Consider the following 12,875-nt stretch of genomic DNA (forward strand, 5'->3'; position numbering starts at 1 on the left):
TGACTTGCTTTTACTTTCAGGTTGATCGATGATTATGTAAAGTGACTTACTTAATCAGCTACAGTGTAAATAGAAATACTACCGCCATACCTATCTGACTATTATATCTGTACATATTCATACAGATGAGGAGTAACTAATGGTGCTCTGAAAGCAACTAATGCACAAAAATACTCAGTCACACTCTGCGGCACTCACTCTTCTTTGGACATTGTGTGAGTATGTCATCTGGTGAGTGGGGCTCTTTCCGGGAGCAGTTGGTGAGACGAGAGTTGTCCGTGGCCGCCCACAAATCCATCACCAGTCTACCGCTCAATATACTCCAGTTGCTCCTATTTGTAAGTCACCTGCCTTCTGACCTAATATTTGTCCTGGGGCAGCGGCCCGCTCTTTTCGAGGAGTTTTCAAGCTATGCTATGTCAGTGTGATGTATGGAAATCCATATTGCTCCATTTTTCTCCATTACCTTTTCGAGTCTTTCCCATTGTAGCCCCCAGGAGATTATAGTTCAAAATGTACAAAAACAAAAGTTGAGATGCGAATTTAAGGCATTTCAATCTGAAAACAGGTAAAATGGGTGATTCCAGCATTGTTTACCTGATTCTGCAAAAATCATTACTCAATTGCAGCTGACATCACAAAATGTTATGCTGTTCTCGATTGATGCTCGAATTGACGCGACCTCAACTGGGCTTTGTTGACTGGGTTTCGCTTTATTGCGTATTGCCTTCAATTTGAGAATTTGACGACGCACACTGCTAGAAATTTGTTTGTTGCTAGAAATTCATAAAATTTTTGTTAAGTTTATATTGTTTTGCGTTTTTTTTTATAATTGCTTTAAAAAGTCTGAAGTAATAGCAGTATTTACTTTTCCCCCTTTTCCTCTATAATAAATCCGCTTTTTCTTCTATAATAAACAAAAAGATTCAAGTCATTCCGCAAGAAGTGTTAGCATATAAATGCTTATCACATGTAGAGTATAACGAGATAACTGACTTTTGGAACAATACCTTCTCGATTTTTCTATTTTTCGGATGCCATTTCTTTAAAGGGTGACAGTGGGGTCCATAACATTAAGCATCCAGCACCCATAATTATTATACAAAAATTCTTTAGTTTCCACATAATTAATTGCAGTAGTTTTTGAAGCAATTTTTTTAAAACTTATTTCTTTGGTGGGATCTTCTGATTTTTATATCATGTTCGGCGAATTGGTTTTTTTTGCAACAGGTAATGCACCCCAACTTACAAAGCACATGCAATTACATAGTGAGTCATTGTTAAAATAAAGCAACCTCTCCCTAATATTTGTCCTGCTGATATTTTCCATAAACGATTTGACTTTTAGCTTTTTACATGTTGAGTTTTGCATGATTTAAATTGTTCTCATTATACTGCTTAAGCTGTGACTTCATTTGTTGTAGTTTTTCTACTGAATGTACACTGGTAAACTACCACGAAAACGTAAAAAAAATCGCAGTTTTTACATGATAAACTGTCCTTTTGAAGCGCAATTTCACAAACGTTCCAAAGTCCGTTTCAATTTTTTTTATCAATTGACGCATTTTTATCCGAGTCTAATAGGTCAAAATTTGGAACAATTTACAAGCCAGCTTAGGAAAAGCGGATATATTTTAGCTATCTTTCCGTAAGCTGTCTCACGTAAAATCATGATTAATCATGCATATGTTCAACTTAATCATGCTTCCCTGAATTTATGCGTGTGTTTGAATTGTGAATTGAATATTTTTATGATAATAATAATAAGAACAATATGTTCATGATAATATTAACATTTTTTTGTATCAGATAAACAAAAAAAATTGTGTTTTTTTGCGTTTTGTGTATTTTTTTACTGAAATTTTGATAGCTTTATGATCAGTTTGACTGGATATCACAGGAAACTCAGCTTACGACAATTTATAGATAGTTGGCAATTCTATCTGTGTTTTTGCTCCTTTAGTGTTTTTGTGTCTTGCTCTACATCCTAAATTAATCAACATTCTGTCATTTGTCAAGTAACTCAAAAAAATTTTAAGGGAAATGGAATTAGGATTGTTAAATTAAAAAAATGTTAAAAAGTGTCTAATAGTAGGCCAAAGTTGATTTCTGTTCTCGGTTTCTTCATGTGTGGCAATTTGATTTCGTTTTTTTCTTTTTTTTTCAATTCTATTAAAACGTATAACACATGTATTCTATTTGTACATGGTTCCAGTTGCATGAGGCAATCTTAGGCTTTTCTGTGCCAATGAATCTTCAAGGTTGCGCCCAGTTAATGGATAGCATTTAGCCATGACTTGAAAATGGTTTTCATTGTGCTAGCTTCAAGAATTTATTAACTAATTTTGAGAAGAACTTAGCTTCAAAATTTTAGCTTCATTAACTTTTTGCAATTTTTAATCAAAAAACTGCATACCATGTTTGTCGTTTTTCCCTGTTCGACTCTCATTTTTTTCCGATGGATTTCGGCTAACCGGCAGGTTAGTTGTGTTGTAGAAATGGGCGCAAAAAATTTGAGCAAATAGCCATCATTTTTTGAATGTTTCTTTCAAATTTATTTGTTATTTATCTAATCTTTCCGAAAGTGTTTAATAAAACTGTTCTGGGTTGACTGCTCAATTCTTAGTTAGATTTTATGGTTTCATGTTTTGTTCTAATTTCTTTAGCACCAGGTACATTTGGCTGAACTTCACTTTATTTGGAGTGTTTTTGACAATATCAAGCACATTTAGCTAAACTTTAGTATATTTTTAGGTTGTTCAGCTTCAGCTATGTTATTCAAAACTTCTTAGGCAAAAATTTGTTTCGCTTGACCTAATTTGAACCCCTTTTCGACATTGCGAGTGAAATTGTTCTGCTTCTCTCGGGTAGTATAATTTTGCCCTCAGTCTATTTTTGCGTTTAAAGAGCAGTGAAAACGACCTGAAACAACGATGTCACCCGTCAAACAACGAAATGAGACAAAAGCGTCCCAAACCCTTAAAGCGACGGTTTAGATGGTTTAAAAGAATGATATCTGGTGTTTAAGTGTTCTCGAATTACTTTTGAAGCAATTATTGTAAACGTGTTGGTCTTTTTTATGCACAATTTTTGTTTGAAGGTTTTTGAGCCTTTGTTCTAGAACATTCGTCGACTTCTTGAGTGACTTTTTGGCAATTAAGTTCTTCCTTTTTGTGATTTAAGTTGCTTTCGTTCTGAATTAAAATTTGTTGCTAAAAGCGATTGCGAATGAAAGAAAATAGGCATTGTGTCTGAGTGGCTAAGATGTCAAGACTAAAAACATTGAGGTAAGTTGTTCGAACCCGTCTGGGAACAACTTTTTTTGTGGCCATTACACCATAAAGCATTTTTAAGCTACATCTTCTCTAAATTAAATTGCCCCCGCATCTCGTCTGAGAGCGAATCATCGGACGTTAGTCGGTGTGTATTCTGTTTAATTGCTCGTAAAGAAAATTTGTAGCAATTATATTAGCCCTGTTGATTTTTTTATGCGATTTAAGCTTGTCTGATTTTTCGTCTGACCCATTTGACTTTTCATCCTCAAAGACAGGATAATAGGTAGCGCCCAGAGGGCATTAAGTTGTAAATTAATGCCCCCGCTGCGCTCACCTCACGCCCCTTCAATTAAGCTAAAGCTAGCATCACTAAACCGTAGACTGCGAAGCCAACCTCTCGCCAGTTGTTTGGTAGCTATTCGCCCGAAATTAGTCGGTTATATTTAGTCCATTTATCCTCTTGTTAGGAAACAGGAGCAATAATTATTACCGAATCCAACCATTCAGTCAAAATGGTTTTGATTTTGAGATTTTTGAGTAATATTGATTTTGTAGGATTTTGATTTTTTTGTAGGAAAACAATCAGTTTTTCCATTGATTTTTCTTTGTGCTGTAATGCTAGCCTGCTTAAACTAGCCACAGCCGAAGCCACTACCCCTCTCATGTCCTTCGAGAGCAATTCATTGTTATGTTTTACTCAAAAACCTTGATCGTGGTCAATTTTAACCTCTAATAACGTCATTTGAATTGCCACCACCTCAAACTGAAAAAGTCAACGATAGAATCGAGCCGACAGCCGTAGTTTTTTAAACTCTAAATCTTAGTAGTGGCATGAAATAAGCGCTAGTAACACTATTTGAAACCCCTTAATGACTGCAACCATGCTATTTCCCCCTTCGCTTGTCCTTCTAGAGAATTTTGTCCGATGTTGGTTTATATTTAATAGCCGCCCTCATCTTCTCAGCCGGCTATTATTGCGCTCGTATTTTTTTTTACTTATCATGCTTATTGGAATCAACGGCGGCTATTTTCCGGCAATCTGCCGGGTATGTTTCGTTATTTGGAGAAAGAATTGAAAGGAAAGGTGTCCTACCTCCCCGCCTTCATTGGGTTGTATCAACAAATCGATGTTTGTTTCAGTTTGATTTTGGCTCGTATAAAAAATAAAACTGTCGAAGTTCTTTCTCAATATCACCTTACAAAGTGCAATAATAGAGACATTTGATCTCAGCGCAGTGTACGAATTAAATGTTAAATGTTTAGGCTTGTGTAATAGCGAAGTAATGTATTACAGTCACAATTTTATCTAACTTATTACTTTTCCATTGTTTTTATTGTACTTTTCCCATGATCAAAGTTCTTGTTTTCCTAAGTCGTGTGAGCAAAGTAATCTATTTTTAATAAATTTCACGATCTGTTGTTTAGTGTGGCAATGTAGTATTGGCATTTTTGTATGCCCATTTCTACACAAAAGAAACAGACGAGATTCAGAAGAGTTTTGGGAATCCTTTCTCAGTCATTTCATATTACAATGTCTTCAACTGGATCTGTCTTCTGTTGATACACAAGAGACTCAAGCAGTTACACAGACGGTCACTTGCAGAGGGATACTTCGCCTTCTACAGGAAAACTAAGGAAATCAGAGGAGCACCATTTTTATTATCGTCATTTAGTAAGTTTCATTTGCCGCATATTTCTCAGTGATCTCTGACCGGAGATTTGTGAAAATCAATAATTCAATAAGCTATTGTTCTAATTATTTCGATTGAATTTTGTTATATTAATCAGCCAAAAATGCTCTGTAAATGGGCTTGCCTTTTATGCCTAATAAGGTCAAAAAAGCATTTTAAACTTATTTCAATGCACAATTTCAAGAGACTTAACTCGATGGAAGTTCATCACTAATGGTCAAATGAATTATTTTGATTGCTCTGTAACGGAATTGGAGGCAATTGTCATTGTTATTTGTTCCATTTGATTCACAATTTTTGCTTGACCTTTTTTGGCGCTTCGTATGAAGTCTTTGACTTTTTGCGTTTTGCATAATCTCCTAAATTAATTGCTCTCAAACGAAGTTTGTAGCAGTTATATTAGTCCTGTCGGTCTTTTTTATGCGATTTTTCGCTTGACCGATTTTTCGTCTGACGCTTTCGACTTTTCGTCCACAAAAACCGGATAACAGGTAGCGCACATCGGGCATTAATTGCTCGTAGAGCTTTTCAGCTCAAACCGTTTTGGAGACTTATACTTATGCTGTGAAGGGCGGAAGAGAGGTTAAAGACACCCCCACTATTGACCACCCCCCACCAATATTGCCCCCACCCCCCAACCGCGCTGTTGCCCCCCCCCACCCACCCCACTGTTGCCCACCCCCCTCCCTCTCAATCAGCCCCCCGGAGACCCCCCGTGCTACGTTCGAACAATCGATTCCTAAAAACACATAATTTTATAGTAATTTTCACAATTTTTTTCGAGCATTTTGAAAATTTTGGCATTTTTTTAGTTCTTTCAGCCCCAGGTGTCAATGAAGCTCCTCTATGGTTTTATAATAAGTTACTTCATAGTTTCTAGTTGTAGTCGAATGGTTTCAACATTTTAACATCACAAATTTTAGCATTTTTTTTTGACAAAACGTGCAATTTTTTGACACTTATCGTTATTCAAGATTTTACGGACCCAGGGTCCAAAAACTCCCTTAAGGGTGTAATAATAAATAAGTTACTGAAAAATGTTTATTGGCCATGGAATAAATTCAAACTTTTATTATCTTAAATTTTAGCAAATTTTCGATAAAAATTTTAAATTTTCAAGTCTTTTGAAAATTTATGTCGGTTTTTAGGTTTACACAGCCACCAGGACCTCCTCTAGGAGTTGACAATAGGTCACTGTATAGTTTCTAAATGTAATGGAATGTTTCTCAAGATTTCAACACCACAAATTTAGGCATTTTTTTACAAAACATTTTAATTTTTTTTTCAATTTTTTTGACATTTATTGTCGTTATTCAGGTTTTTCAGCCTAACAAAATCTCCGATAGGGTTTGATAATAAGTTACTGGAAAATTGTTTTTGGCCACGGATTAGTTTTCAATTTTTATTATTACAAATTTTAGCAGTTTTTTATGCAACTTGCATTTTTTTAATTTGTTTGTCATTTTTTCGGTTTATCCAGCCTCAAGAGCCACTTAACGTCCCTTAGGGTTTGAATATAGGTTACTGCATAGCTTCTAAATGTAATGGAATGTTTTTCAGGATTTTAATTTCAGCACTTTTTAAAAAATAGTTGCAATTTTTTAAGTTTTTTTTAATCTTTTTGAATTTTTTTATCATTTTTTCCGGCACTCTCGCTTAGTGTCTAGAGTTAATTGAATAGTTGTCAATAGTTTAATGACTCCAGCTTTAGCAACTTTTTGATAAAGTTTATTTTTTCAAATTTTCGGAAAATTATTATAATGTTCCAAGTTTATGGATCTTTATGAGCCAGTGAAACTATTTAAAGCTTGACAGAGGGATACTGGATAGTCTGTTGAGACAATGAAATGGTTTTGAATATTTTTTATCTTGATTTTTAGCAAGAGTTCGTCAAATTTTGCGGTTTTCAAAATTTTTGAATATTTTTTGTCCTTTTCTGAGTTTAACGATCATTACTGGCCAACGAAGCTTTCCAAGTCTTGCAAATGGGTTACTTGGCATAACTACGGAGAGAAAAAATAATTTTGAACATTTTTACTGCAAAGTCTGGAAGCTTTTTTTAAATTTTAGCAAAATTTTGCAAATTTTAAATTATCAGTTTTTATTTGATTTATTTACTAACAAGGCTAGAAAACTGCAAGTTGAAGAGTCGAATCAAGCTAAAGCTAGCCTCACTAAACCGTAGCTAGCTATTGACAAAGCCAACCGCTCGCCGGTCGTCTGCAAAGGAATTGAGTCCCACGCCAATCGTTCGCGAGCACTTTGTCCGACGGTAGTCCGTAATGTTTTTTTATTTCTGTTTTAATGAAATTTTTGTTCTGTAATAAACTCCAATAATAGCAATTGAAGGCACTTAGGGGCCTTATACGCGCAGGAGCAAACCACAATAGAAACTCCACCTGCCCCTGTTGTCGTTTAAAAGAATTTCGCCCGAAGTTGGTCAGTTGTTGATTGTGATTGCAGGAATGTGTTAATTTCAGTGAATACAGTGCTGCTAGTGATGGTGAATCTGTTGCGTGACTTGCAAGAGAACAGCAATGACAACTCAGACAAGACAAACAACGAAAGTGATTACACTCTCGACATTCTGCAGGGTCTAACCTGTCTTGAGCTACTCCTGGCCACAGTCTTCATCGCTAAATATGCATGTATGAGCGCAAACTTATTCATTTGCAAAGGAACCCCCACGTTTACGGCTCATTTTTGTTATAGCTGCGAAGCTGCAGTCTGAGTGGAGCTATATTGCGGCGTTGGTGTTTTTTATCACAATTCAAAGAATTTGAACTGTATTGGGGCGCTGTCTTTTTTAATGATATTTTCACAAATTTTCATTTGAAGTCGTATTGGAGAAGTAATTTTGGCCAAGCTGAAACATGAAGTCGAGCGAAAAAGAGAGTGGTTTTTGTTGGCGTGATGATTTTCCGCTCTAATTTTAGTTTTTTTGCAGGTTCTTACGACTTGAAGAGGAGTATTGGTATTCTACAGGTTTTTTAGGATCCAAGAATTGGATTTTATTGGTGCTGTCTTTTTTGTAAGATGTTTTCACACATTTTTCCATGACTTTGATCTTTCAAAGCGGGATAATCAGGTAACGCCCAGTGGGCTTTGTTTCTGTAGAGGCTATAGAAGGCTTTAATAGTCCCTCAAGTGCTTCGAGTGCTGCAGCTGTTGGGAAGCTGCAAAGGAACCCCCTTGTATTCAATGCTAAAAGATGATTTTTAGGAATTTTCCAGCCTAGAATGGTTCAATTTTACATTTTTGCGTCTTTTTCCGATTTTTTTTCTGTTTAATCTGTCTTAAATTGACTGTCAAAGAGGATAAAGGTCTTTTGCAAAACATAATTTCTTTATGACCGTTTTGTGAGCGGCATGTTTTGGTACTGTCAACATGAACACGCGAAATGATACTAATTTTTGCAATTTTTAATTTGAATATCTTTGTCGTTTTTTTTATTTATTTCAGCTTGAGATAATCTCCTCTAGGATTGATAATAGGTTACTGTATATTTTTGAGGTGCAAAGGAAAAGTTATATATTTTTTAATATCATTAATTTTATCACTTTTCTGCTTAAGTTTACCATTTTCAAATTTTCCGAAAATTCTTATCAATTTTCGTGTTTATTGACCTTTATGGGCCGGTAAAGAGTTTTCAGACTTGCAAAAGGAGGGTTTCTGGACACAACGAAATTATTCTGAGGATATTAATATTACGGTTTTAGAAACTTCAATAAAATCTGCAATTTTCAAATTTATTGAAAATGTTCTTTATGGATCTTCCATAGCCGGTGAAATTTTTAAAGTCTTGCTGTCGGGTTAATGGACATATTCGAGCAACAAAAAATGGGTTCTGAACTTAATGATATCGCGAATTTTAAAAACTTCAATTTTTGTCATAATTCTCGAGTTCTATCTTTACTGGCCAATAAACGCTCTCAAGGCTTATGCGTGTAAAGGGTTATTGGAAATATTCAAATGGAGCAGATTTGGCCATGAGGGTAATAACTTCATAATTTTAAACAATGATAATTTTTTGTTTAGTTTGTTTATATTTCTCTAGACTTACGAGATTGTTTGGCTGGTTTTGTTAAATTGCCCCGTTAGTGCTCTGCTGGTCAGTTATAGTAGTTCTAACCTTTTCATTTAATTCTTTGGATTGTATTTAAGGACTTTTCATGTTTTTTAGCTGAAGCGAAGAAAGTTCATTCATAACTTTGACTTTCTAATCAAAAGTTTACCTCCGTTTCTGAACTTTGACTTCTGTTATCGAACATTGGACTTTAATATTAACATAGATAGTAATGTAATGTCATTAGGTGCTGCTGATAATATTCAAGGTGATAGTCAGTTCGCGAGTTTTTGATCTCGTGTAAGTCTGTGCTATCTATCTATCCTACCCCTTCCCGCATACTCCCCCTAGCTTGCCCTCTACCCATATAACCCCCCCCCCACCCCCCAACTAAACCTTTACGTACCCCCTCAACCCTTCCTGTACCTACCGACATTAATTATTTTAAATTGTGTCTAACTTCATTTTTTAACTTCTGAGTTTTTGATTGCTTTCTTTTTCATATTTCAGAATTAGTTAAGATTAGGCAGAATAAGGATACGTAGATTTTTTTATTTCACGACGCTTAATGTCTCTATTTTTCTATTCTCTATGTTTTCGCTGGAGCGTTTTGGTTTTTTGAGGGACTTTTGCTCCCTTGATTTTTCCGTTTTGCGTAATCCGATTTTCGCTTTCACAAGTGTCAGCAGCTGAACCCAAGTGGCGGCAGTTAACTTCTAAAATTCAAATGAGAAATGAGCCGATTTGAGCCGTTCTTTTCACTTTTGACTCTATAGTGGTTATAGTGGTGTATAATAACATCTAATGACGTCATTTGAAGACCTCCTTAGTGATTATAGTTAGCCACCCACCCCCTCTGAAGCAGGCTGGAATAGATTAGAGCTCCCACTAGTCGAGAGCAACGTTAGTCAGTTATTTCTTGCATTTTTTAAGCTGGTCTGATCAAAGTAACACCTTGATTATTCATTACAATTGATAGGAGGCACAACAGAAGGTGGGAGGCAATTGCTCTTATCAGCGGGGGGATTCCAAAGGGAGGGGGCAATTAGTCTTGATTTCAAAAAATGATTAAGAAATGGGCTTCAACTGATGAGACATAAATATATTATGCAAAATGAGTTCTATGTTTAGGGCTAGTTCGAAAATTTAACAGAAGTCGAGATCCACCGGATTACATGTTGGAAACTAACAAGTTCATTGACCAGCCGGGTGATAACCTCACAGGTCGCGACAACGCAGTAGTCGAAATCGGTTTCAGAGAAGTGAGCAGATCTGCCGAGATTATCGAACGACAGTATGATATTATCGTCCATTTGAGTCGTAAGCTGCGTGAGACAGCTGCCGAAAGGTATGATAACGCAGTTAACCGTAACAGATCAATACTGAATGGCGATGTAACACCTGGCTTAAACGGAGACCAGCTGGGCTTCTCGGGAAGTGGAATTGATCCCTGAACAAACCGTTTTCAATCAATGGTAATGTTGAACACTATTCGGATAGCGATTGACGTGAGTGCTAAGACTGAATGGGCGATAGTCCTATAAAAGTTGCCACAAAATATGCACAGAATTGTAGCGACGCATTTCAGCTCATTTAGCATTGATGCCAGGTTAAATTCGGCTGCTGCAATTATCTGCAAGTTTGATTTGAGTTAATGAATGAAAATTACCACGCGGTTGTTATTGCCATCAAGAAGTTTTTAAACTCCGCGGCGAAGCCCAGCTGTTGAATTCAACTTTGAGAGGCCGATAAAAATCGTGTGGTAATTTTTTTAGTCAACTCCTGTTGCGATTACCACACCTAACTACAGTACAACTTACCCCACTGTGCAGTTGATCAGGCTACTTTTTTCATACAGCAAGATTGGCAATAAAAGTAGAAGAAAAAGCAAGCCAATCCCGAAACGGAATTTTGCCGAAGCTGTTGCATATGTTCGAGGGTGTTAATCGGACGGACGCTAACAATTTATTTGGTAGATAAGTTATGCAGCTGTTGATATCGCAACGAGGGTTCATTAAAAAGCATTTGACTGCAAGTCTTTAAAGTTTTCTATCGCAGTGATTATTATTTATGAATTGGTCCAATGAAATTGTTTAGCAATTTCTTTGGTGTGAAAATTGTAATTATATCGCTGTAATGATTGATGCCTCAGTTATGGCATTTTTTCTATGTGGACAAAAAGTATATTCTTACCTGTTACGATCACTCTATCAACATCTCGGCTGCGTGACTTAATAATGACATAGAATAATTTTCGATAGCGTTAGTTACTAATTGTACTATACGATATAATTGCCATTAAAATGTCTCGTTAAGTGGGTTCAGTTGACTGATAATATAGGTTCATTTCTGACTTGACTCAATCGAGCGCTGAGTGACGATTGACCTATGTATTGATAGATGTTGTGATGTCTTCAAGGCAAGTTGTGAATTGAATGTGGTCTATATTTGTATATCCAAATTATATTTTTATATTCCTCAGTAGTTAGTTGATTGGAGGTGAGTTAATTTAATGACGTAGATTTTTATTATTGAAATATGATGTAGTATTAAAAATACTAACAGAACATTTGTTTGTCATCGAGTGACTAAACGAGAAGATGTGTGTCCCTGCCCACTAAATTTGTTTTAAGTTTTCGATCGTTTGCAAATAGCCTTTGTGGTTAGGCGTGCGCTTGCGTTCCTTCATTTGTTTGCTAGACTAACAAGAGGTGGAACCAGTCAATGAATTCAAAGCAATCATCATAAAAAAGATAGTTTGGAGGATGTAGGGAAATGAGAAAGTTCTTAGTATATTGTTTGAATTATTTTTGGCTGGTTAATGAGCAAATGAATTGACAACAAACTCAAGATTATCTGGACTGACTTCTTTCATTCAGTTATCTTATAGGAGTGTAATTGTTGTGAAAAAATGAAAGAGAGATTGAAATTTGAGAGTTTTCTGGAGAAGCTTAAAGGAATTGTAAGATCCAGAAGCTTTTTTAGTACTCATGACTTGCAGCAATTCATATTGAAAAAATAATGTTCACCGTATTTGTTATTTTCAATAGCTGTGCTCATCTCAGTCGGTTATTATAGCGCTCCTGTTTTTTACGACTCGAAGTATTGGTTGAGCGTTTTTTTAGGAGTGTATTTGAACCAGGATGTAAAAGTGAATGCCTTGTGAAAATTGCGTTTAAGTCAAACGGCTGAATGAATTGCAGAGCAGAGCAGAGAAGAGGGAGTTGTTTTCTGTTCATGTCGTGTTTTGAGAGAGAGCGAGAGCGAGAAAAAGTTGTAAATAAATTTTCGCTAAGCGGTCAAATATTTTTGACCACATGTGGCTTTTTTGAAGCAGTTTTTTTTAGTTACAACTCAGTTTTTTCAATGGGAAGTGTTAATCTTGTAATAGAACTAACTTTTCCATTCAATTTTAAGCTATTTTTTAAAATCCTTTTTGCCTTGTTTTGATCTTTTTAGTAACTTTTAATTGCTCTCAAACGAAGTTTTTAGCAATTATGTTAGCCCAGTCGGTCTTTTTTCATGCGATTTTTCGCTTGACCAATTTTTCGTCTGACCCATTTGACTTTTCGTCCTCGAAAACCTGATAAACAGGTAGCGTCCGGCCGGCATTAAGTGCTCTTAGAGCCTTTCAGCTCTATTTCAGCTCAAACTGTTTGGGAGATTTATATTTCGTGTGAACGGAGGTTATTAGGTTGAAGAACCCTCACTGTTGTCTCCACCAAACGCCCCCCCCCATCAGCCGCCGGTGCACACCCCCACCCCCACCACCACCGTGGGTAGCTTCTGCCGAGCAATTCGCCCGACGTTAGTTGTTGTTTTTGTTATTTTATAACATATGGA

The 12,875-nt window shown here is 36.1% G+C and overlaps 1 protein-coding gene across 1 annotated transcript; it reads left to right on the forward strand.

The window, feature by feature from the left end:
• LOC142339860 (transmembrane protein 192-like) lies at nucleotides 1-11,521 on the forward strand. Its single transcript, XM_075390178.1, has 4 exons — nucleotides 1-338; nucleotides 4,701-4,947; nucleotides 7,447-7,614; nucleotides 10,164-11,521. Exons 1-4 carry the CDS (start codon nucleotides 222-224, stop codon nucleotides 10,484-10,486), a joined length of 855 nt encoding a protein of 284 aa, XP_075246293.1. The 5' UTR covers nucleotides 1-221; the 3' UTR covers nucleotides 10,487-11,521.
• The last annotated feature ends 1,354 nt before the right edge of the window (nucleotides 11,522-12,875 follow it).

This window comes from Convolutriloba macropyga, chromosome 5 (genome assembly GCF_964194025.1).
Source record: "Convolutriloba macropyga chromosome 5, txConMacr16.3, whole genome shotgun sequence".
NCBI classification, from domain to species: Eukaryota; Metazoa; Xenacoelomorpha; order Acoela; family Convolutidae; genus Convolutriloba; species Convolutriloba macropyga.